The 23,479-nt window shown below is 35.7% G+C and overlaps 4 protein-coding genes across 8 annotated transcripts; 3 read left to right on the top strand and 1 right to left on the bottom strand.

Annotated features, from left to right (window-relative positions):
* Nucleotides 1–23,316, bottom strand: LOC114723477 (succinate--CoA ligase [ADP-forming] subunit beta, mitochondrial). Its single transcript, XM_028909658.1, has 13 exons — nt 23,305–23,316; nt 4,578–4,802; nt 4,134–4,244; nt 3,819–3,930; nt 2,974–3,038; nt 2,495–2,572; nt 2,298–2,372; nt 2,050–2,202; nt 1,827–1,961; nt 1,465–1,629; nt 1,084–1,206; nt 629–700; nt 1–534 (listed from the first exon to the last, which is right to left on the bottom strand). The coding sequence occupies exons 2-13, from the start codon at nt 4,677–4,679 to the stop codon at nt 457–459; spliced, it is 1,269 nt and encodes a 422-aa protein (XP_028765491.1). The 5' UTR covers nt 4,680–4,802; nt 23,305–23,316; the 3' UTR covers nt 1–456.
* Nucleotides 8,700–9,140, top strand: LOC114723504 (uncharacterized). The gene has a single exon (XM_028909685.1). The coding sequence runs from the start codon at nt 8,700–8,702 to the stop codon at nt 9,138–9,140; it is 441 nt and encodes a 146-aa protein (XP_028765518.1).
* LOC114723474 (protein NPGR2) lies at nt 13,522–18,279 on the top strand. 5 transcript variants are annotated; one of them, XR_003738250.1, is made up of 6 exons: nt 13,522–13,685; nt 14,181–14,365; nt 14,982–15,234; nt 15,788–17,004; nt 17,199–17,736; nt 17,848–18,279. XR_003738250.1 is itself a non-coding variant. In XM_028909652.1 (5 exons), exons 2-5 carry the CDS (start codon nt 14,204–14,206, stop codon nt 17,670–17,672), a joined length of 2,106 nt encoding a protein of 701 aa, XP_028765485.1. In that variant the 5' UTR covers nt 13,522–13,685; nt 14,181–14,203; the 3' UTR covers nt 17,673–18,279. The 5 variants fall into 5 exon arrangements, 4 of the variants coding, with proteins under 4 accessions (XP_028765485.1, XP_028765489.1, XP_028765487.1 ...); XM_028909652.1 differs by having other exon boundaries at nt 17,199–18,279; XM_028909656.1 differs by lacking the exon at nt 13,522–13,685 and adding an exon at nt 13,761–13,778 and having other exon boundaries at nt 17,199–18,279.
* LOC114723478 (rho GDP-dissociation inhibitor 1) lies at nt 18,815–20,548 on the top strand. The gene is made up of 5 exons (XM_028909659.1): nt 18,815–19,204; nt 19,331–19,394; nt 19,488–19,709; nt 20,019–20,143; nt 20,243–20,548. The coding sequence occupies exons 1-5, from the start codon at nt 18,998–19,000 to the stop codon at nt 20,309–20,311; spliced, it is 687 nt and encodes a 228-aa protein (XP_028765492.1). The 5' UTR covers nt 18,815–18,997; the 3' UTR covers nt 20,312–20,548.
* Nucleotides 23,317–23,479: the final 163 nt, after the last annotated feature.

Here is a 23,479-nt window from a genome sequence, read left to right on the forward strand (position 1 = left end):
TTTTTTTTTTTTGGGCCAAGACAGAAAATATATAGTTAATTTCCCCTTCAGTTTCAGTTGTTTCGTTGTAATAATGATAGCAAAGAAAACTAATTATTACAAAGAAAACTAACACTTGAGGGCTTGAGCTCCTTGATAACGGGACAAGTTTAATAGAAAGACCATTATTTCTATGAAAAATGTTGCGATAGGAGAATGCAAAATGAACCGAGTGCAGACAGTGTAACACTTGATGAGGCGAGGAAGACGCCTGTCCTGTGCATAAGCTCAAAGGAACAACTATAAGAAGTAATCCTCGTTAAAGGGCCACTTCTAATGCTCAACAACAATCTCCTGCATCAATTGCCTTTCTCCGTAATTTGTTTCCTCGGACGAATCATGACCGAGCCAGTCAGTTTAACACAAAAATGTGCGGTATTGAAACAAATTTATCAATATTGAACAAAAGCGTTCCTTTCATTTGTAAGCTGCTTTAACTGCTTTCTGAGCGGCATCATCCAAATCATCTGCCGTTATTAATGTCATGCCACTTTCCTGTTAAACCAATTAAGCATCATTACCAAATCAAAAATATTCATAATCAGATAGTATGCATGTGCATGTGGGAGTGTATGCATATAGCAGTTACCTTCAGAATTCTTTTTCCTACATCGACATTGGTGCCTTCAAGACGAACTACTACAGGTACTTTTAGTGCAACCTTTAAGACAATAGCCAAGTTAATGCCAATATAAGGTCACGATAAGACAGAAGAAGTTCCACTGAAGTAGAAAAACATTCAGGCATATCAATCTCGAGTAACTAGTTTAATGACGTATTAAAGAGACCTCAGACGACATTCAGTATTCTTGAATATACATTCGGCACCACCCCCCGCCCCAACAACAACAAACAAGAAAGAAAGAAAGAAGGAAGGAAAGAAACTATGAGGTTACAAGAGATCAGATATAAACAGGAATCGCATTTTCTTGACTTTGTTAGCCTTTTAAAATCAGATAGTTCCAGATAGCACTATCCTTATATTCCCAACCATAAGATGATGCCAGGAAACATTTGATTGCTAAAAAGAAGAGCTTTATTAACCTGTTTAGCAGCATTGACAATTCCACTTGCTATGACATCACACTTCATTATGCCACCGAATATGTTAACCAAAATAGCCTTCACCTTGTCATCAGCTGTCAAAATTTTAAATGCTTCAACCACCTGCCTTGCATCATGGCAATAGTTAGGAATAAAAAGGATAAGATGGAAGTTATCTAAAGGTCAAGCAAGTATCTGCTGATAAGCAAATAACTTCATAAAAAGAAAAAGAAACGAGCACCGAGCACCATCAATAGATTATCAAACCAAGAGTGAACCAACTTGATTACTATATTAGAGTGAATCTATAACCATACTATAGTAGAGTGAATCTGCAACCACAGTGAGAGCAACCAAAAAATTTTATCCATAAAACATTACCTGGTTTTCAGAGGCATTCCCACCAACATCCAAAAAATTAGCAGGCGTGCCCCCATGCAACTTAATTATGTCCATTGTGGCCATTGCTAAACCTGCTCCATTGACCATGCAACCAATTTCTCCATCTAACCCAATATAGTTTAAATCTGCCTTTGATGCAGCAACCTGTTCAAGGATAAAGACGCAAACGGTATGACGCATACCCCACGAAAGAAAGCAAGATGGAATGTAGAATATATGGCCTTGATTATAAAGCATAAATCAATAATGCGAAAACCGCCACATCCCTAGAGCTGCATCATAAGCACAAACATACACAAAGATATAAAAACTATCAGAAATTATAGGGAATGTAAATAAACCTCTCGAGGATCCTCTTGAGTTGTATCACGAAGAGCAAATATCTCTTTCTGACGGTATGCAGCATTATCATCAAAGTTCAACTTGGCATCGGCAGCCACCAATTCGTTGTCAGCAGTCTCTGCTATGGGATTGATCTGTTGAAAATGACCGACTTGTCATTTTAGCTCTTTAATTTAAATACCACCTAGAAAGTACACCTGGCTAAGACTTGCATATGCTTACTTCCAAAAGGGTGCAATCACACTCACAGAACAGTTTATATAAATTCTTCACTTGTTCAATTGATTTATTTCTATCTGCCACTTTGGGAGCCAAACCATCAACAACCTTTGCAGCACCTTCATCAGTAAGTCCCTCAAAAACATCAACAGGTACCTACAAGAAAGAATGAGCGCATTAAATACTGTGCAATGCAATTGTACTGCTTCAATAGGAAAATTAATACAAGAGAAATGACATTCATAACAAACCTTTACAATCATGTCAGGGAATTTTTCTGCCAGGTCTTCAATACTGGTTCCTCCCTTTCTACAAGAAATTATCAGCTGAAATAGAAAAACAAATATAAGAAATCAAATTACCATCCTCTTGATTGGAGAGATAAAGGGTAGCATCGCATATACATTAAGATTAATAATCTACTATTGATATAGGAGAGGGAACTTACTGGACCAGCAGTCTTGCGATCTAAAGTTATAGCAAAGTACATCTCGTTCACGAGTGAAAGCTTTTCACACAAGTAAACCTGTGTAAATTAGAGAATTACATGTCAAACAGTGAACTCTTCCTGAAGCAATAACCCCTTCGTCATCATTGAAATAACTTAACACAACGTAGCACATTGAGATATATCCTATGAAGTATCATTTAAAAGTCGCAAGCACCATGTTATCCTCCATCTAGCAAGTTCAAGTACAAACTTACAAATGTTACAGTGACGCATAACAAGTAAGATCTATTGCAAGTTCAGAAAACATAGCTTAACTTGCCATTGAAAATCGAAGCACAACTATTCAAGTAAATGTTACCAATACAATTAAAGGCAAGGGTCAAAGCCTTGCTTCACCAGACAAATATAGTAGCCACATGAATGCATGGTAAAAGAGCTAGCATATTTGAAGATAAAATCACTGAATAATGTCAAACCTTGCTGACAACTTTTCCCTGAGGGCCAGTTTGTTTGGTAACCAGTATCTGTCCAAGCATCTTCCCTGAACAATGAAAACAATATTGTTGCTGCTATTGCTATTACAAGAGAAAAAATCAACAAAGGATAAAACCATGACTAGCACAACTTAAATCGCTTAGAATGATCCGAACACATTCTTGAGTCAAGTTTAAATGATAGCAAGTTCAAAATATTACAATTTAGATATTTTACTACTGCAGCAGTATGCCATAATTTCAGAATAAGAGAACCCATTGAATATTATCCTTTTTATTTTTCGGCCACATCTCTGGTTTATACCCTGCAACTTGGATATATCTGTATAGACATGTGAGTCTACTCAAAGATCAGAATGCATATTGGTTGCAGAGTTCATCGGCTCACAATAGTATACTCTTTCCAGTCCTATATACGAGCAACATTCCCTCACATAGGGTTGGTCCTATATATAAGCAACACTTTGTATTTGTTTAAAAATTTAATACACTTTTTCCATTTTTACCCCAATTAATTACATGTCTCTTTCATCTCTTTTTCTCACTCATCATCTTAATAAACAAAGATATATTTAAAAAAAAAATTATATATCTATACATTTATTGTTTTTAACTAATTTTAACTGACACTTTAGTTTAAGTGATCTAGTTAGTTGTTGCTTATTCATAGGAATGGAGAAAATACCAATCAAAATCGACTCAACATTCCACCAAAAATGAGAATTCACTTAGCTTATTAAAAGGAACCCTCTGCAATTTAGTAAGACAGAGAAATTGAGAACGAATGATTATGGAACTTAATAAATATTAGAGACTGCATACACTACCAGCTATATCTTCAGCCTGATCAGTCTTAACAATGTGAACTCCACCCTTGAGACCGCTTTTAAATGTTCCCAAACCTCGTCCACCAGCCAAGATTTGACTTTTAACCACCAACTGCACCATAATTCAAGTTTCATGGCTTGTTATCGTTCACAAATTTCAACACCAAGACATTTTTTCCTAGTGTAGGAGGAGAAAAGGGAATCAAAGTTTCAATAAACACATTGCACAATGCAAATTCGAAAATCATCCTTTCTGCAGCGCATAAAATTCTGTTGGCATGGTTAATCTGATGGGCAGCATTGTATATCAGTTACCTCATTCTCATTAGGAAATACGTCCTTGATGGCCTTTTTGACTTCTTCAACAGACGAAACAGCTACACCTCTAGGAACATTGATGCCGTGTTTGCTCATTAACTCAGCTCCCTGACTTCAAGGAAGGTCGGAGTTAACTAGCCATACTTATCAAACAATTCAAATAGGCATCTGCCATTTCTATAAAATCATATAGAAGAAGTTGCGGACTCAACACGAACAATCACGCATCTAGAGCAAAGCATCGTCATACTTTACAAAAATCAGTCTCTTGATTCCTTAAAAAATGTACAGGAATTGGAGAAGAATTGGAGAAACAAACGAAAACAAAATTGCAACATCAACGCATTAGTTCATTAACAAAGGAAACTCATGTCTGCACTCGATTGCTCCCGCTGTAGCTCACAAAAACGGTTGCGGAAGAAGATGGGGAAATGATATGACCTGGTATTCGTGGATGTTGAGGCGGCGGAGCTGCTGTTGTTGCCACTTGCCGGCGAGGGAAAGTGAACGAGAAATGAGATTGTTGAGCGATCCCCGCACCATGGCGCTCTGGAATTGAAGATCGGAGGTCTGACAGTAAAATGAAGATTGGCGCAAAATTAACAATATTTCTCTCTCAGCTGAACTCTCAAACCACAACGGACCCTAGCAATTCCTTTTTCCCCACTCCGTCTATTGGGCGGGCCGTGCGCTGTGCGCAAATCAATGATGAATTGTGACCCACCTAATTTTTGCTATTTGACTTCTTTTTTTTTCCCAACATTTGCTATTTGACTCTGAATATTAAAACATGCTATTAATAAGAAATGCTTATAGAATTTATTTACTCAGCTCAACCTCAGACATACATATGCCTATTGACCAAAAAATATTAATGCACATAAACTGGTGTGGTTATAATTATTCAACACAAACAATTACTCCTTTAATTTTATTTTTATAGGTCCTTTTCAACATGTCATGTTAAAATAAAAAATTTTAAACCTTTTTATTACTATCTTAAAATTCAACATAGTTTTTTATTTTATCTTATTTAATATGTATATTTTTCACTAAAAACCAAATAATAATCTATAAAATAAGAATAAATGGTAAAATAGTATATTTATATTAAAAATTTAATGATGAAGTTTATTAACAGGACTCAAAAAAAAAACATGAGAGAAGTATCAATCAATGTTAATTTTTAAAATTGGAGTATGAAAAACTGAATCCTGCTTCTCATCTTGATTAACAGTTTTTCAATCACTAAAAGCGTTTAATATAATGGCAAGAAAGACATTTCTCCGTAGGGGCAGGGGCCGCTTCAAGGACGGAGCACGAAAAGTCAGCCGACGCTGTTAGCTCACAGTCTCGCACCTTGAATGGCCCAAAAACGACGTAAGATTTGTATGCCTAGATAGTGCCCCGTGCCAGCAATCAAATTTGAAAAACTTTTAGTATGCAAGATTTGTTATGAGTTCAGTCTTATTTGAATCTATTTTTCTGTTTTTTTTTAAAAAAAGGCCTGGAAAAACTCTTTCACTGACTTGTATATAAAAAAAAAAATGCTCTGCGTCATTTCTAATCGACTTTTTCCTTTTATTTTTCAGTAAAAGATTGATAAACGAGTGAATTGAGTTTACAATTCAGGAGAGAGAGGCTGCGTTGAAAAAAAGTCATCATGAATATCCACAGACTCGATGGTTCGATGGACAAAATTCTCATATTAATAGCAAAATCTATATCCACGTATTTGTAAAATACGAGTCATGCCCTAATTAGTTGAGTATATTATTGGGGAGACCAACGATGAAGGAGACATTGTATCGTGGTTCATCTTCATTGCTTGACATGTGGGAATATAACGTGATCATCGGACTTTTCCAAAGAGGCGTTTCTTTGGTTCTTTGTCAACTTGGAATTCTCAGATTCGGACCCTTAAAAAAAAAAATAAACTGAAAACAAAAAACATACATACAGTTGAGCGAAGGGTTAGATTTTTTTCCCCACATCAAATTAGATCAATTATTCACTTTTTTTTTTATATTACGATTCGAATAATCTGCTTTAGTATTTATAACGTTCTCTCCCTATAAAGATGTCTTCTTCAGGACTCAAACTTATCAATCATTCACTGAATTGTTGATCAATCATGAGTGGACTCTTTAGTTTACTATTGCGCACTAATTGTATCATATCTGATTTTTAATATAAAAGCTAATTGACTAATTTTAAGATATTAAAAAAATTCATTAAGTTAGTTATTTATAATAAATATGTATTGTTTTTTATAGAATATCCTTACTAATTATATATGTTAGCTAATATTATTATTGGATGGAATATTTGACATGTGTAACTATTACAATGACTACTTTAAAAAAATAGATAAATATAAAAAAAAAAGTGAGTTGGGGTCTTGTGTTTAAGATCAAATTAAAAATTAAACTAACTTTTATATTAAGTATCGTGCTAGTGATTTTTATTTTTGATTCCGTAGGCATATGAAATCTACTAGGATTCCTTTTACAGTTTCGAGCGTTTATTTTAAAATTTGCTGGCTTTTCAATGTCAAAGCGTGTAGAGACAAGCTTGTGATTTAAAAAGAAATAAAAAGTTACCATGAAAACATTATGAAGCAGCCCGGGCAATTTGCAAGCAATTTGGATTCAAGAAAAATAGTGGAGGTAACAGTAACTTCTATTTTATTTTACTCCCAGCGGTGTTAGATTTTTTGTCATGCTCATTAGCACACGCATATTCTTAAAACGTCTATTAAAATTAATTCCTATACAAGGCGTATAGTCTTTAGATGGGGTTTGAAATCTGTTGGTTAAGTTTTTTTTTTTAAAAAAAAAACGCTCTATCAAATTATTAAATAAGAGTATACAGTATGCTTCACATATCACATGACTTCGCTAAAAGGTTTTTACTTTATTTTTTGTATTTATTATTTTTAAATTAATTTACTGAATTTATAAATTAATACATAATCTAACGATATGTAAGATTTTTTTTAGAAAGATTATATGATATTTATTATAATTAATTGACTGTTTATTTTATTTTATTAATATATTTATAACAGTTAAGTAGTTTTTATATTAAAATTGAGAGGTCGCAGATATTATCGATATACAGATACAAACATTTATTATCACATATGAAACAGATTTTGCCATTGATTTTTAGCATATATGCGTGGTATTCAGTATCATTTGCTGGATCCGAGCAGCGTTGAGTAGAATTTAAAGCAACTTTCATCATTCAACTTTTTTCCACCAATGAGATTTAAATCTTTACATTTAGTCAAGGCTGACAAGTCTTATATACTCGGTTAAATCACTATTGATTCACATTGGTTTTTAACGATGTCAACATAGCAAATACCTTGTATTAAAGAAATGAAATACTTAAATACAGTTATTCTATACTTTCATTTTTCAACAAGTCTTTTTAAGAAAATATAATAGGTACACATTTTTTCAAAATAAACACAGGTAATTAAAAGCCATTTGAAGCTGGTTAAAACGGTAAAAAATGAGATGCGTATTTAGAAGTCAAGGGTTTAATTTTCATGGGAGAAATTTTATCATACCACAAAACTACAATACTCCTCCGGTCTTTAATATAGGACCCAATTGTTGAGTTGGTTTTTGTCCTAAATATAAGACCCATTTTTCATATTTATCAATTTTCTCTAAATTACCCCTATGGACACTTCCTCAACCATAATCAAGTAGAAGAGGAAGAGGGGATATTAAGAAAGTTGATTATGGTATTTTAGGAAAAACATGTCACATTTCTTATAATTAACTAACTTACCTAACTTCCTTAATCTAATCAAATTAGTTAAATGGATCTTATATTAAGACCAGAAGAGTATAAGATATCGAAGGGAAACTGCCCAGCAATTTTCCCATACTTGATATGAAGAATCTTTACATAATAAAGAATAAAAATATGATAAAAATAGTTTTAATACTTTTGTACAAATAAGATAATAAAAGATATCAAATTTCAAGAACCAGTAGTAGTAAATATAAAACAAGTTCCGTATAAAAATTTATTGTTTGGACACAATAACTCTCTTTTCTTTTTCGCGCCTAACCCATCCTGATCCCATAACAACTTTCTCTTATTTGTTTTTCGTGAGAGGGGTGTTTTAGTCATTTAACGGGCCTTGGCAAACTCGTAATATCAATAAGCTTGGAGGGGCAATCACTAAAACTCGCTCCTATAAATAATCAACTATGAGCCCCGTAGCCCATTCTGCTCCTGTCTCGTCATTCTCTCATCTCTTGCGGCCTCATCCTTCTTTCTTCCCCACTATTTCTCTCTTTCTTTCGTTGTTCGTCTTTCAATTGCTGAAAAACCAGAGTGGCCGCAACACTTCTCCCAAAATCCCAGATTCCGGCCGCGATCCGCCCCATCTTCTGGTTTCTTCGACTTGTGATTTTACGGTTTTGCCCCTCCTTACCCGATAATTACTTTTTCTGGTTGTCGTGTCGTCTTCTCTGCTTTGAAGAAAGTTTTGGGTCTGACGTGGCATGCAGACGGATTGCCATGAGTACCAAAACGATGCGTTTGCCCCCTCGTCGGGTCTTGACGCCTGCTAATGGCCCTTCTGCCCCTAATAAGCGCAAAGACAGAGATGAGAGTTTTGACCCCCCCAAACCCTCAAGCTCAGTCTTGGCCAAAATGCTGAAGCCGGATCATAAGCCCAGACCCGGGTCTGAGCCGCCCGCTTCATCCAATCAGCTCTTAGCCGGATACTTGGCCCACGAGTTCCTGACCAGAGGGACTCTCTTCGGCCAACCCTGGGACCCACCATACCGAGCGGAGGGGGGTCCCACCGAGAAGTTGAAAGGGCAGGTCACGGGGAGCGAGGGGGAAGAAGCCAAGGCTCCGCCGGAGAAGCGCGAAAGATACATCGAAGTAGCGGACTTGTTGAAAGAGGAGGGGCCCCACCTTCCTGGCATCGTCAACCCCACCCAGCTCGGCCGCTTCTTACAGCTGTGATCTACCGGAGGAGGCCCATCCTACACGTGGGGCGATCCCATTGGACAGAAAAGGACCGAGAGAGAAAACCCTTTTGCCTCTCGTTTGTTTGCTGTTCACAGAATTGAAAAATCTGCCTTCTTGGCTTTGCATCTGCGTTGTGCATCTACCTGTATAAATTGTGATCCATAAGGAAAATCTTTTCTTTCAATCTATCTTACTGTTTCTGTCTCTGTTTTTCTGGCCCTCAAGAATTCAAGACGGATCAAGATTTTTTTTGACGGAAATCAAGAGGTACTGTATTTGATTGTTGATTGATTTTGCGTTCAATGATTGATTGATAACCGAGGGAAAGCATAGAATTGTGTGGATTATAGTAAATGATTGAATTTAATATGAGGAAGATAGGGGGTCATAATAGAGTGAAGTGTCAAGACTTTTGGACGCTGAAGCCCTTCGCTTCCCATAGGCAGAATCAATGAGCAATTATGCGATGATGGGACTTGGTGCCTCCGTTCAAATTCAGAACATTTTTACGCCGTTATGTTCGCGACGGAAATTTTCAGGGTTTCATCCATAATTTCCCCTTTTTTCCATAAACAGAACAAAACGAAAACTGATCCAGCTTGGAAACGAAGGATCGACATTAGTACTTTAAATAATTGACGTTCTTGATCTGTTGGGAAAATTCCTCAAGTGTGCCCCGGATGGATCCTATTTGTTTGTTGGACTATTTTATATTATACTCTTTCCATTCCTTATTATAAGGAACAAATAATCAAATTACGTTGATAAAAAAATAGTTAAAATTAGTTAGGACAATTAATGTGTAAAAATATAATGTTTTTTCTAACAATACCCCCATTAATAAGGAGATAGAGTATAAGAGAGAACAATTAAATTATTAAAAGAAGGAGAAGTGGGAGAGAGAGAGTATGAGTTGGAGACAAAATAAATAGGGGGTAAAATAGAAAATCAATACAAAAAAATAGAGACAACTTTTAAGTGTCTCTTATATATGGGAACATGCCATAAGTATCAAATATCTCTTGTAATAAGGAACGGATGAAGTATTTTTGAAAAATATCACTGGATAGATAAATTTTCCATTTTGAATATCGCGGCTTTCCATTTTTTGTTTTGAATGTGCAGTGTGTGTGTGTATTCATTGACCCTAAATTGCATTGATCTTCCTTCTTCTTTTTTTTTTAATCTCTTTAGTCTTATCTGATTCTTATATATGAGAACTGTGACAACAACTTAAAGTTCTCTCAATTCACTTTTGATTGTGAGTCTAATAAATATGAGCGTATCATGTTCGCAGAATAGCAACATTGTTCATGTAATATAGTTATTAGAAGAAGGGGGAAACAGTGAATAAAAAATTAATTTGTTATGGTATAATTTTATTACTCTGCATTCTTTTTCCTTTGGTGTAATTAGAAGATTTTATTGGTGAACTAAGCTGAGTTACCTGTCTCAGGTTTTGAATTCCTACATTTCATAGGCACTTTCAACAAAAGTTGTGAATTCTCTGTTTTTCTCCCCATAAAAACTGCCTCGACTTTCATACCAAATATAAAAGGCTAAATACAAACCTGGTAATTGTTATTCTTTTAATCAGTGGTAATTGGTATTCAAACGTGCTAAATATGAGGCCTCTTTTTTAAAAATTCCATTCCCATTTTACCGTTCTGGATGTTACGGTTTACTCAACTGCGTCTTGCATGCTTTGCACCTAGTGATAAAAAGTCATAATATTTTGTGCAGTGTTTCGGCTTTGCAAAACCATAACTTTAATTATACGGTAAAAACCGCAAGGCTGTGCAGTAGTATTTGGGAGAAGCGGACGTTAATTAAACGTGATCCTGACTCGTAAAATGTACTTGTTGAGCCATTTGGCATCCGTGTATGAACTGGGACTTGGCATCAAAGGAAAGAGCGGAAGTTTCGCTGCCCAATTATTGTTGTTTTTGTGCCGGGACTGTGCTCCACTTGGAATATATTTAAGAAATTTCATACCAACTTACTCAAAATTCTGCAAATTTCTTTTCATACTTAATATAAGGCATAATTCATAGAGTAATTATATTAAATACTGAAGAAGTACTATACTTTTCAGGTGCAAAGAGTTAACTCTTGAATGATCTTTAGGTGGAGTCCGAAATAACGATTAGCTAACATGCAAGAAAGTACAACAAAGAGACATTTAGCCCCCATTTGGTATGAAATACTAAAAATAAGTGGTAAGAATTGGAATTAAAATTAAAAAAAATTATCATAAGAAATTGCTTGTTGCTTAAGATTTAACAAACCCGTATATATAAGGCAACTCATATAATTCATCAAATGCATTGTTCAAGAGACAGGGTATTTGAATCCCATCTAAAATTTGGAATAACATGATGTCCTCTCATATTTCCCATGTGACAATAATATTTTGAGGATAACATTTAGATCAAATTATTTATATTTATTATGTTAAATTCTTTAATCTCACTCATTATTTTATTAATTTTAATTGTTCAAATGTGTATGTGAAATTATAAGTTCACCAATAAATTTAAACTCGTGGAAATAAATAATTTTACCTAAATTTTGTCCACATTATAAACATTACAAAGTGAATTTGATACAAAATTATGGATCTTAAAGAAGTTCCCGCTGACCTGCGAGATGAATGAATCCTGGGAACTGGATTCGTTGGGAAGGCAACCCGTGTTGCTAAGACGTTCCTTGCTTTCTTTTTCCTTTCCTCTTTAAACTCTATTTTCATTATACCAAACATGGTCTTACATGAATTAGTTTAATTTATGTTTATCTTAAAAAGGTCTTGCAAGTTGCAACCATTGGACTTGAGGTCCATAACAATAAATTTTTTTTAATAAAAATTTTTTCCATACTTTTTCCCAATAGAGAGTTGGAGTTTTGGATAAGAGACGTTGGTCTTCCATTCCTTTGAGAATATTTTCTTTAGAAAAAAATAAGAAGACCTACAAACAATTTTCAAATAAGAAATTAATTATTTTTCAGCTGCATTTATTTGTCAAAATTTCTTATTTTCATATATACCTGCGCGTAATTGAGTTTTTATTTGAAACCCAGGTCTAATTCTCTTTGAAAAGTATCAGCCATGGAGATGGAGGTTTTTTGTCTGGGAGAATTAGAACAAAGAGCCCGCAGATAAAATATTCAGTACAGAGGATCATAAAAAATAAAATTATTTTAAAGGACCATGTATTGAAATATAATTTTTAAAAGACTAAACTGCTCATTACTAATCTTTCTATATTCTCTTATACGAGATTTCAAGTATTTGACAGTAGTGAGTTCTCTCGTTTTCTATTAGCCCCCACCCCACCCCCCCACACAAAATCAGAGAGCCCTTGGAACTTATTGATCATGAAGGCTTTTACGCACTTTTAAATTCCAGAAATATGATTCTTTGGCGGTAGGTGCTAGAAACTATTGTAGGAGGAGATAACACGATCATTTGCTCTCAAACTCTTTTTGCATTTCTCTTGTTATCTACCAGTGATTGTTGCAGAGTATATATTAAGGAGGACTATTTTAGTCAAAATAATAGGTCAATGTTATGATTTAATAGTCATAGATGAAAGTTAAATTTCAAAACTGGAAGGAATGTTTGTGTAATGTATATTTTGATTTTAAGGAGGTTCATATAGATTTTCAAAATAAAGAGAGATCTCTGTAATTTAAATTAAATAGAAAGAAAATAGATATATTTTACTCTTTTTTTTTTAATTCCTAAATGTAAACAAAATCGAGGGAAACGAAGGAAGTGGAAGGAGTAATTTGGTATTTTAAAATATATATTTAAACATTTTTTTTTTAAAAAATAATTTAAATTTTTATGATCCTTCTTACTAAATATTGTTCTCTACGGGTTTTTTTGTCTAATTCTCCTTTTTTGTTCCCCACGAGGAGAGCCCAAGGCAATGATTCTATGAAAACCAAAGAATTATTTTTTCTCTTTTCCTGTTTTTTTCCCCCCCGAATTGTCCAAAGAGTGATCTCTCTCCCCACCTCTTACCACAGAGAGACATTTTCTTTTCATTTTGTACGTGCAAAAGATTTATATATTAATTTAACATTTAAACCCTATTATATATTTCTCCGGTTCTAAATATAAACTATTTTTATAGTATAATTATATATAAAAAAGTATTATATTAATTACACTATAAAAACAGTTCTTATATTTAGAATAAAAGGAGTATATACATTGAAATTGATCCCAATTAATTGATAAAAGCTTATAAAAAGATAGCCTGGACGTGCGCTATCATGTGCTTCTGCCCCTGGAATTTAATGCCTGACGTGGCTTATGCTTCTGCCCGAATTTAATTCTTATCATTTGCACTCTAATTATATGTGTTACAGAAAATAAATCACGAAAATAAGGAAAAAAGGAAAGCTAGATAAAAGAAGGAAAGATTCTTGAAGCTTTAGGATGCATTGATTAGAAAAAAATTCGGTCATGGGGGTGGCTGTTTGCAGGCTGTGGGCTCGCACCCTCTGCTTTTCATGCTGGAAAATCAAAAGGTATTCACTTTTTCCTTTGTTTATGTCGAATATATATTTGGTTTCATGGCTCCTACTGGTTTCTGGGGCGAATTTACAGCAATTTGTGTATGCGTATGTTGTTTATACTTGAGTCATCATGGTTTGTTTAAAGTCATGAAGCCTGCTCTTTTGTTCCGTCCGTTGTCAATTTTACGCGTGGTTTTTAACGATTCAAATGGCCTTGATTCTGATAGCTGTTTATCTGTGACTGTTTCTTACGTGATGTATTATTGTTTTTCCATTGTTGGCTGGAGTCAAATATGCTTTTATGTTTCTGAGGTTCAATTCTACTCCATATGGTATAATACTATATTCTTGATGAGTTTATTGACAGCTTTTGATTTCTTTTTCGTTTGATTCAAATAAAAAGAATAGAGAGCTAGAACTGGCGTACCTTGTATTTTCTGGTTATACCTTAGGAAACGACCGTTTTCATCTTGTATGACTTGATAAATTAATATTTGCCCTTGACAGATTTTTGAGTCAAGATAAAACTAATGGGGCATAGAATCAGAGCAGACAGGAAAGGCAATACCAACAAGGGTGTGCGGAAGGTAATGAAGTGCCTATGCTCAGAGGAGCCATTAAGAGAAGAAGATGATAACAGCATCGAGGAAGTTGAATCATCCCTTTGTGGAAGTGGCTGTTTGAATTATGAGGTTGGTTTCTTCCAAATTCCTTGCGTTTGACTGTTGTGCGGAATTGTCAGTCACTGTATGCTATGCTCATTCTAATCTAACCCGCAGAAAAGAATCTACATGCTTGTGTAGTATCTAATCAAGAAGTGATCCATGTTTCTCCTGGTTCCTTAATTACATCCAAGCTGGTTTTAGATCTTCTTTCTCTGCCCAATCAATTGAACAACCCCCAGCATCAATTGTCAGATCAGTCACACATCTTGACTCATTTTATTTTTTATGATCAACTTAATGAAGTCTATCAGACCAGAGGCTATCGTCATAGCCTCACAGGTTCGTAGACTCATAGGCCCAGTTTGAGAGCGCCTCTGTCTGGAAATATCTCTTGATTTTTTTGTCAGTGAGACATATAATGGCTGGATTTTACATTTTACATCCAATTATTAAATACCCACACTTTTGCCTCATCATGTTCATATGAAGCTAGCCGATGCATCCTCTTCCTCAATGAACTAGCTATATTCAGTTAACTTAATGCTTTTAATTCGGTAACTTTTTCGGGAAACTCTTTGGGCTTTACATGTATTGAACAATGTACATAATTTTCAGTTATTTACTTGTTGTAAGCACTCTGCAGGAAGCTAGAGCTCGTTTGGGAAAATGTGAATATCAGAAAGGAAATATAGAAGCTGCTGTGCATGTTTTTGAGCAAATAGATACGGAGGTTGTAGCTTCCATGATTAAAAGTTCTCTTGCCAAAAGGGGAACGCACCACGAGAGACTTTCCCAGAATCATGCTACGCGGTCATTGTCCATTCATTCTGTTGGCTTACTGTTGGAAGCATTCTTCTTAAAAGCAAAGTCTTTGCAGGCTCTTGGAAAGTTTAAAGGTACCCTCACTGTTGTTTTCATAATTTGATTCACAACGTAGTTGTTCTTTTCAATCTGCACATTGATGTGTCCAATCTGACATAAACTTTTGGTTCTAGTTATTAGGTGTGATGCATACTTGACTAAGTGCTAAGGTTATTTTTTTTCAACTTCGGGATGTCCTTTTATCAGAATACGCAGCCGCCTCGTGACTGTGTCATTCTCTCTTGACAAAGTTTTTCTGTGTAGTTTGTTCCTATCACTCGAGGCCATATATTACCTATTTCAATTATCTCTATTCTTAGCAGATTTATCACCCTATGCGCTGCATTACTTGAACTGTTTATCATGTTAAATAATTAGCCTTCTTTGCTTGAAGTTCATCACAAAGAGATCATTTTAGCCGGTCATTGCTGAAATTCTGATGCAAATTTGTCTGATGTCAAGCAAGATAGCGTTGTTCCTTTGAACTTCGGTCGTTTAGAAAATTTAGGGGAAGCTTTGAATCATATCAATATGAGGAGACAAAAGGCAATCAATCTGATGACATATATTTCAAAATCATTCTCGCAGAAGCTGCCCTATCTTGCAAAGTTATTCTGGACATGGCCGAATCTTCATTACCCCGAGGCTTGCCTGAAAACTTTGGTGTTGGATGTAAATTGCAGGAGACTCTGAGTAGCGTGATTGAGTTGCTTCCTCACTTGTGGAAACTTGCAGATAGTCCACATGAAGCTATTATGTCATACCGACGGGCACTTCTTCATAAGTGGAATCTTGACGCAAAAGTCACAGCAAAGATTCAGAAAGAGTTTGCTGTTTTTCTTCTATATAGTGGAGTGGAAGCAAGTCCTCCCAGTCTTCGTTCCCAAATGGACACCTCATATGTACCCAGAAATAACATAGAAGAGGCTATACTTCTTTTGATGATTCTGTTAAGACAGGTCTGTTCCAATAGAATTGAGTGGGATCCTTCAATTTTGGATCATCTTTCATTTGCTTTGTCTGTTTCAGGGGATTTGACAGCTTTAGCCAATCAATTGGAACAATTGCTCCCCTCCTCTGTCAATCCAACAGAAAAGTGCCAAACACTTGCTTTTTGTTATTATGGAGCAGGTCAGGACTTGGTGGCACTGGGACTTCTTAGAAAAATGTTATGTAGCAGAGAGGACCCAAAACATGTTTCAGGTTTGTTAATGGCAGCAAAGATTTGTTGTGAGAACCCTAGTCTTGCTGGAGAAGGGGTAAGTTTTGCTCGCAGATTGCTTGAGAAATTGGAAGGAAGATGTGATCAATTAGCAAGTTCTGCCTATTGCTTCCTTGGTCTATCATTTTCAGCACATTCAAAATCGTCCATTTCTGATTCAGAGAGGTACAGACGACAATCTGAGGCACTTCACAACCTGGAAGTTGCCTCCAGAATGACAAGAATGAGAAACCCGCTGATCCAATACCATCTCAGTTTAGAATATGCTGAACAGAGAAAGTTGGATGCTGCCCTTGATTATGCCAAATGCTTGCTAGAACTGGAAGCAGGGTCTAATATTAAAGGGTGGTTACTACTGGCCAGGATATTATCAGCTCAAAGTCGATTTTTGGATTCTGAATCTGTTATCAATGCTGCTTTGGACCAGACTGGGAAATGGGATCAAGGAAATTTGCTGCGAACAAAAGCTAAACTTCAGATTGCGCAGGGCCGTTTAAGGAGTGGCATCGAAACGTATATTCAGCTTCTTGCTGTTCTTCAAATTCAGAGCACAAACTTTGGTTCTGAGGAAAAGCTAAATAAGGTATGCTCATTATTTGAACTTACTTTTAAAATTCTGAATTAATACGCATCATGTCGCTTATTATATACATTTTTTCTCTCTGAGCATTTTCATGGTTGATTAATCTCACGGAAGAAATATGGTTCTTTTCGGAAAGAACCATTGCTTCTGGCTGTTTAATTACCTTTGTCTCCTTTACAATCTATTCGAGACAGGACGTCAAAGATGATACCCAGAGATTGGAAATGGAAATATGGCATGATCTTGCCTTCTTATACATAAGCCAGTCAAAATGGCATGATGCAGGAGCGTGTCTTTCAAAGTCTAAGGGCATCAAACTATACTCTGCTTCTAGATGTCATGCAACCGGTCTGATATATGAAGCAAAGGGCCTTTATAAAGAGGCTCTAAAAGCTTATCGTGAAGCTTTGGATATTGATCCCAATCACGTCCCAAGCTTGATTTCTAATGCGTTGGTTCTCAGAAGGTGCAGTAAAGAATTGAATGCTGCAGTTCGAGGGTACCTGATGGATGCTCTACGGCATGACAGAATGAATGCTTCTGCTTGGTACCATCTTGGCATTCTTCACAAGGCTGAGGGTACAATATCTTCATTAGTGGAAGCCATGGAATGCTTCAAGGCTGCACAATATCTCGAAGAAACTGCACCAGTTGAGCCTTTCAGATGACTAGCTCATGCTCGTTCTCCAGATTCTCACCAAAAAAAAAAAAAAAAACTCTTTTTTGCACTTGGTATGTTGAATCAAGCATAGTTTTTACGTGTTCTTATCTTGTGATATAGTTCAATCGGAAAACAAAATAAGGAAGGCACGCTTCATGATATCCTTTGATTTCCTTCTGTGGGAGCCCTGGCTATAGTTACCAATGGAGTGACAAGAAGTTTTCATGTGGTATTGATTGATTGTGCAACAAGTGAATAAAAGATGACGACGACGACGACCATGAAAAGTATAGCAAAGACTGAAGTTCTGAGTTCAGCTGTGTGTCTCGAATATTCTGAATTTCTGAATGTGAAAATAGAGGAGCAAATATCATGCAGCACAGGTTTAAAGTGCAGAAAAAGAAGCCCCGACGTTACTATCCCACGATTTTTTGGGCTGTCAATCTTGAAGGGAAACGCAAGTATGAACAGAGCGTCTATATTCAAACAATCCGTGATAACGGTCCCGCCTCATGAGTTGTTCATGCCTTTTCTCGTATGAGAGTTTGAATTTGTAAAGCCAAGAAATTACTTTCAAAATGAAAAATATAATCATATTAGAAATGAATTTTTTTAAAAAATTTCTTTCCTAATGATATATTTCGGAAAAAAGGTTAAACTGGGTTTCTAACTTCTAAGATCAGCAAAATCACTCATATAACTGTTTTTGTTTCGCTATTAAAAAAAGGTAAAACTTCATCTTTCAGTGAAATGTTTATCTCAGTCAGTCCGTTCACATTTCACGGCCAGAGGCTTGATCAGTGGCCTATTTATTTATGCCACTTCGTCAAGGAAACCCACATGATTATCCTTAGTGAAATAATTTACTCTTAAACTATTTTTAGTGTTTTTAACAAAAAGCGAAAGACAAAGATTCAGAATCGAGAAATTGTTTGGGTCTAGGCATGTGTATAGGGAAGATGTTGCTGCTACAAATAGTTTAGCGAGACTCTCCGTTAGATGGCCGCTCGCTATCTTTTGATTACTGTGAGATAATGAAATTCAGTATTTATTGAAAAAGAAACAAAGTATTATTTCTCCGATGGAAACAACTCGATCCGGGATCCAGTATAACACCACTTTAGCAAAACAATGCGCCGACAGAGCTGGGGCCGGAATTAAGGCTAAATGGCTAACGCTGAAACAGACAAAAAGACAAGGCACGCACAGGGCAGAGAAAAAGTTTGTGCCTTTATATACCGAGTCCTTTGACTCGGACTCCCCCACTCTCTCCCTGTTTTTCTTTTGAATATATTGTGGCAAAAATCTACAGAGCATCGCAGATACGGAAAGATGGAAGGTAAGAGAGCGGAGGAAGCTGCTGGCCCATCTTCAGGGCTTCCCGCAACAAGACCAGAAATGCCTGAAAATCCAAATGAAGAGGAAGATGAAGCAGAAGAGGAGGAAGAAGAAGCCGATCATCATAAAACTGGCGGGGTAGTCAATGCTTTTGTTCCTGCTCCTCCTGTTTCTCTCAAGGAGCAGATCGAACTCGACAAGGTGATCTTTTTTCTCATTTTCCCTCCCCCATTTCCATATGTATTTCTTGTTTTTTATTCGGGTTTTCTGAAAGCTTTAAGTTTCTGCTATCGAGCATCAATTTGAGAGAGTAATCGGGGTTTGCAGGAGGACGAGAGCCTAAGGAGGTGGAAGGAGAAACTATTGGGTTGCTTGGAAAGTGATTTAGATGGTTTGTTTGAGGATTTTGTTCGCACTCTATATATACTTTATGGCACTTATGGCGGTGGTTCTATTTTAAGTTGGGTTCCTTGTTGATGATTAGGGCAAGTGGATCCTGAAGTGAGATTCCATTCCATTGGAATTGTGTCTGATGATTTTGGTGAAATTGTTTCTCCGCTGCCCGTGGATGAAAACCAAAATGGTCGAGTCCTATTCACTCTCAGGGAAGGGTCTCGCTATCAGCTTAAGCTCAAATTTAGTGTCCTCCACAACATTGTATCTGGCCTCGCATACTCCAACACTGTTTGGAAATCTGGGCTTCAAGGTACGCCTATTCTCACCTAATCTTCAGTTTGCAAGATCACTATCGTGATTTTCAAATATTAGTGTTTCGAAACTGTTCTCTTTTCTTATGACTTTGTTTCAAGTTATATATATTTTATTTTTGAGATTCTGGGAAATGCATATAATGATCGATAGGCTATTCAGCTTGGAGTAGCTCTTTAGGTCTCATAGCTTTATAGGTTACTCATATTGATAAAGGGAAATATGTCTGTTCATATGTTGTGTAGTGTCCTGTTTCTCATGTATTGTGTTTATAATTTGGTTTCAACTGTTTGGCTTTATTATTCAGTTGACCAGAACAAAGGAATGCTGGGTACTTTTGCTCCTCAAAAAGAACCATATGTCCATGCGTTGAACGAGGAGGTCACTCCATCTGGCGCGCTTGCAAGAGGTCTTTACTCTGCTGAACTTAAGGTATGGTGAAGCAGAACACTTGACACTTGACCATCTTCATGATTTCTATCCACATAATGCTTGACACATCTAATTTCCTTCCGGTATCGTGTTTAACAGTTTGAAGATGATGACAGAAGGTGTCACTTAGAGCTTAAATATTTGTTCGAGATCAAAAAGAGGAGCTAGCCAGCCTTGGTTTTCTGATGCATCTCTTCTTCCAGTCTTTGCTTGCCATCCTCTTTATTCTTTCTGAACGTAAACAAAGCTCTTTTGGGCGTCACTTTTGTTGCATTTTTATACTTGTTTGTCATCATATAAAAAATTGGGTGTTTTACTGTGCCACGGCCTTATCATGTTCACAACTGCAAAATGATTTTATTCTGATACGTATGGCAGGCACAAAAAGCTTCTCTTTCACTTGAATGGGTTGGCAACTTGAAAGAGTTTTTGAAACTTAAGCGCTAAGAAACAGTAAAACTCGGATCCCCTAGACGCTCTCGCATGTCTATCAATTTATGACATGACAGTGATAGGGGTTCTGCAAAGTTGGGGGTGAAAAGGAAGTTGATAGTGACTAGTTTGACAAATTGTTTCCAAACGGCCTGGACATTGTAATCACCTGTTTCATTTCAATAAAGGAGCTCATAATTTCATGCGTTGCAAGCAAATCTTTCGGGTTGGTACGGCTGCAACCAGTTTTGGGACCAGCCTGCAATTATTAATTGTGGTGCACCGTAATGTAAGATGCTCATGCTTAACTAGAATGGCTAAAAGGATATGTACCTGTTTTGCACTATTATCAGTAAATTGGCGCTTGACACTGACTTGCCAACTTTGTTGTTCTACTTTTCTCTTTTTCTTTAAGGTCCCTTTGATTCCCTTCCACCTCTAGGGTTAGTGCATTTGCTGGAATTGGTCTCTCCTTCCCTTCTGCAACTTAAAGAAAATAAAAGGCGTCTTAAAATTCTTATTACAGTAAACGACATGCATATAAAGCTAACGGGAGGGATTTTCCAGGATCAGTTTCAGAACCTAATTACTGGACTAGGAATTTACGAGAATTACGTAAGAGACACACGAATGGGTTGATAAGATTGCAGATTGATTGCTAGGAATAGATAACCTTGAAGGATCATGAACTGGATCAGTGGGTTCTGGACAAACAATATTACATGTACAAGTGTCTGCGAACTAGGAGGATAAGAAGATGATAGATGGATATTTACAGTAGAGACGATCCTGCAACTTGCTTTTTTGTCTAGCGGCACTCCTGCAAAGATTTTGAATTTTCTATCCAAAGCTTAACGCAGTAAGTTAATAAATTTATATGCTCTGTTGGTCTTAGCTTTGGGAATATTGTGATTTTCAATGACACGAAGTTTATTTCGATATCTGCATACATTGGCAAAATATTCGGTAAGCGTTATTGTAAAATTATTACTACGGAGTTTTAAATCGCATGAGCGTGTATTCGTCAAAATACAAGTGTAAAGACAGTTCAAAACAGAAATCATTCGTTAACTTTGAAAATGTTTGAGGATAATTGAACTAATTCATATCATAACAGACTAAATTTCTCTTCTTCTTTTTATATGCAATTAATATCTGTTATGAAAATAAGGAATCAGAACAAGTTATTTTATTTTTATACAATATATTGCTTTTATTTTTTATTACAAAGACCTGCATATTTTAAAATATAATATTTCTTATTTAAAGCATTACTTTTTTCACTTGATACTCTAATTAACTACAAAAAATTCTAATTTAGTAACGAAATTTTTATAACTAATAACTTTTATCGAGAGTAATAAAAATAATAAGTAATTTTAATTAATTTTTTAGTTTACATAAAATAAATAATTGAAACTTATAAAAGAAAAAAAGAAGTAATAATATATCCGTATTTGTTGACAGAGAAGGGAAGAGCTATCTAATGATTGAATTTTAGAGTTTGCCTTTGATAAAGTAAGAATTTGTATAAGGTTAATCACTGAGAAATTAAGACAACAACGTACCTTCGTTACTAAATATAAAAGCTAGTTAACTAATTTGAATAGATTAAAAAAATAAATTAAGTTAGTTATTTATATTAAATTATTTATATTAAATAGGTGTTGTCTTTCTTAAAATATCCTTATTAATAAAGTTTATTGATTAGAACTATCATTATTAAAAAGACTATCTTTAAAAAAATAAAAAATAAAATGTATTAAAATCTTACATTTAAAATTAAAATAAAAATTAAAAAAAATCTTATATTAGCAACAGAAAGTAATATTTTTTAACGAAACATGTACATAGGTAGTGTGGCGCCAAAATGAAAAACAAACAACCCATATAGGCTGATAGTTTTTTGGCGTTCTCACATCCCAAAGTTTCAACTGGGAAAACCAAAGATGATCGTCCCGCAATACGGCGACGAGGGTTATCTACAAATGCTTGATCCTCTCACTTTCCTGCATTTCTTTGTTCAAACCATTTCACCTTACGATTGGCGAAGGCATTGCTTTTGCATTTGTGTTTGTTTCTCTGACAACATTTCCCATGGAATCTTCCAGGTTCCACTTCAGAGATCACCAAGAATTTCAAAGTTCGATGCATTCAGAGCCCAGCTCCTTCGTTTCTTCGGTTTCAAGTGACCGAGGAGATAGCGAGCCTGAGCTTGAATCCATTACTGGACGGGTTTGAATCCCAAACCCTCTCTTCCTCTTTGTTCAATTGAGTATTTGTTTCCTTCCCAAAACAAACAAATTGTATTTTTTGCTGATAGGGCATTAAGCATCTCTGTTCTGAACTTCTGGAGCTTAAGGCAGCCGCTGGTGAAGAGTTGCATTCAAACATCTTGGCTCACTCTTCAGCTTTTCTTAGGTAAAAGGCTTTCCCAAATTTCATTTCCCATTTACGAGATGCGCATGCCCTTGATCTAATGTGATTGATTGCGTATGTGGTGTTCAATGTCATGGGCTGAAGGCCTACGTTCGATCTTGCTTCCCTCGTTCGCATTTAAATGCAAACGAAAATTTTCATATTTTGCAATCAGGAAGATCAGCTGCATGATCTGAGGCTCTCTTTGTAGCATTGATCTTTCAGACGCAGCAATTTTGAAATGCTTATTATATTTTGTGATGGGTTACAATAACATAAGGTTGAGATATGCTCTCTTGTGTGCAGAATACTAGAGGAAGTGAAAGGAGTTGAAAATGAACTTCTGCAACTAGAAAACCATTGTATAGCCCATCAAAGACTAGTTAAGAATCTTATGGATGACATATATCCAAAGATACTATCAGAAGATGTCATACATTCAACCTTTGAAGATAAGATAGATGCTTTACTATCTTCTCCCAGTGA

This window comes from Neltuma alba, unplaced genomic scaffold, assembly GCF_004799145.2.
Source record: "Neltuma alba isolate B1F8T4 unplaced genomic scaffold, ASM479914v2 tig00012143_pilon, whole genome shotgun sequence".
Classification (NCBI taxonomy): domain Eukaryota; kingdom Viridiplantae; phylum Streptophyta; class Magnoliopsida; order Fabales; family Fabaceae; genus Neltuma; species Neltuma alba.

Excerpts from the sequence above, each read along its gene's own strand:
- LOC114723477 (XM_028909658.1), bottom strand. The coding sequence starts at position 4,679 with ATGGTGCGGGGATCGCTCAACAATCTCATTTCTCGTTCACTTTCCCTC. Across the intron at positions 4,245-4,577 it reads TCAACATCCACGAATACCAG|GGAGCTGAGTTAATGAGCAA; the intron begins GTCATATCATTT and ends CCTTGAAGTCAG. Across the intron at positions 3,039-3,818 it reads TCAGGCTGAAGATATAGCTG|GGAAGATGCTTGGACAGATA; the intron begins GTAGTGTATGCA and ends TTCATTGTTCAG.
- LOC114723504 (XM_028909685.1), top strand. The coding sequence starts at position 8,700 with ATGCGTTTGCCCCCTCGTCGGGTCTTGACGCCTGCTAATGGCCCTTCT.
- LOC114723474 (XM_028909652.1), top strand. The coding sequence starts at position 14,204 with ATGGGGCATAGAATCAGAGCAGACAGGAAAGGCAATACCAACAAGGGT. Across the intron at positions 14,366-14,981 it reads GTGGCTGTTTGAATTATGAG|GAAGCTAGAGCTCGTTTGGG; the intron begins GTTGGTTTCTTC and ends AGCACTCTGCAG. Across the intron at positions 17,005-17,198 it reads CTGAGGAAAAGCTAAATAAG|GACGTCAAAGATGATACCCA; the intron begins GTATGCTCATTA and ends TATTCGAGACAG.
- LOC114723478 (XM_028909659.1), top strand. The coding sequence starts at position 18,998 with ATGGAAGGTAAGAGAGCGGAGGAAGCTGCTGGCCCATCTTCAGGGCTT. Across the intron at positions 19,205-19,330 it reads AGCAGATCGAACTCGACAAG|GAGGACGAGAGCCTAAGGAG; the intron begins GTGATCTTTTTT and ends CGGGGTTTGCAG. Across the intron at positions 19,710-20,018 it reads TTGGAAATCTGGGCTTCAAG|TTGACCAGAACAAAGGAATG; the intron begins GTACGCCTATTC and ends TTTATTATTCAG.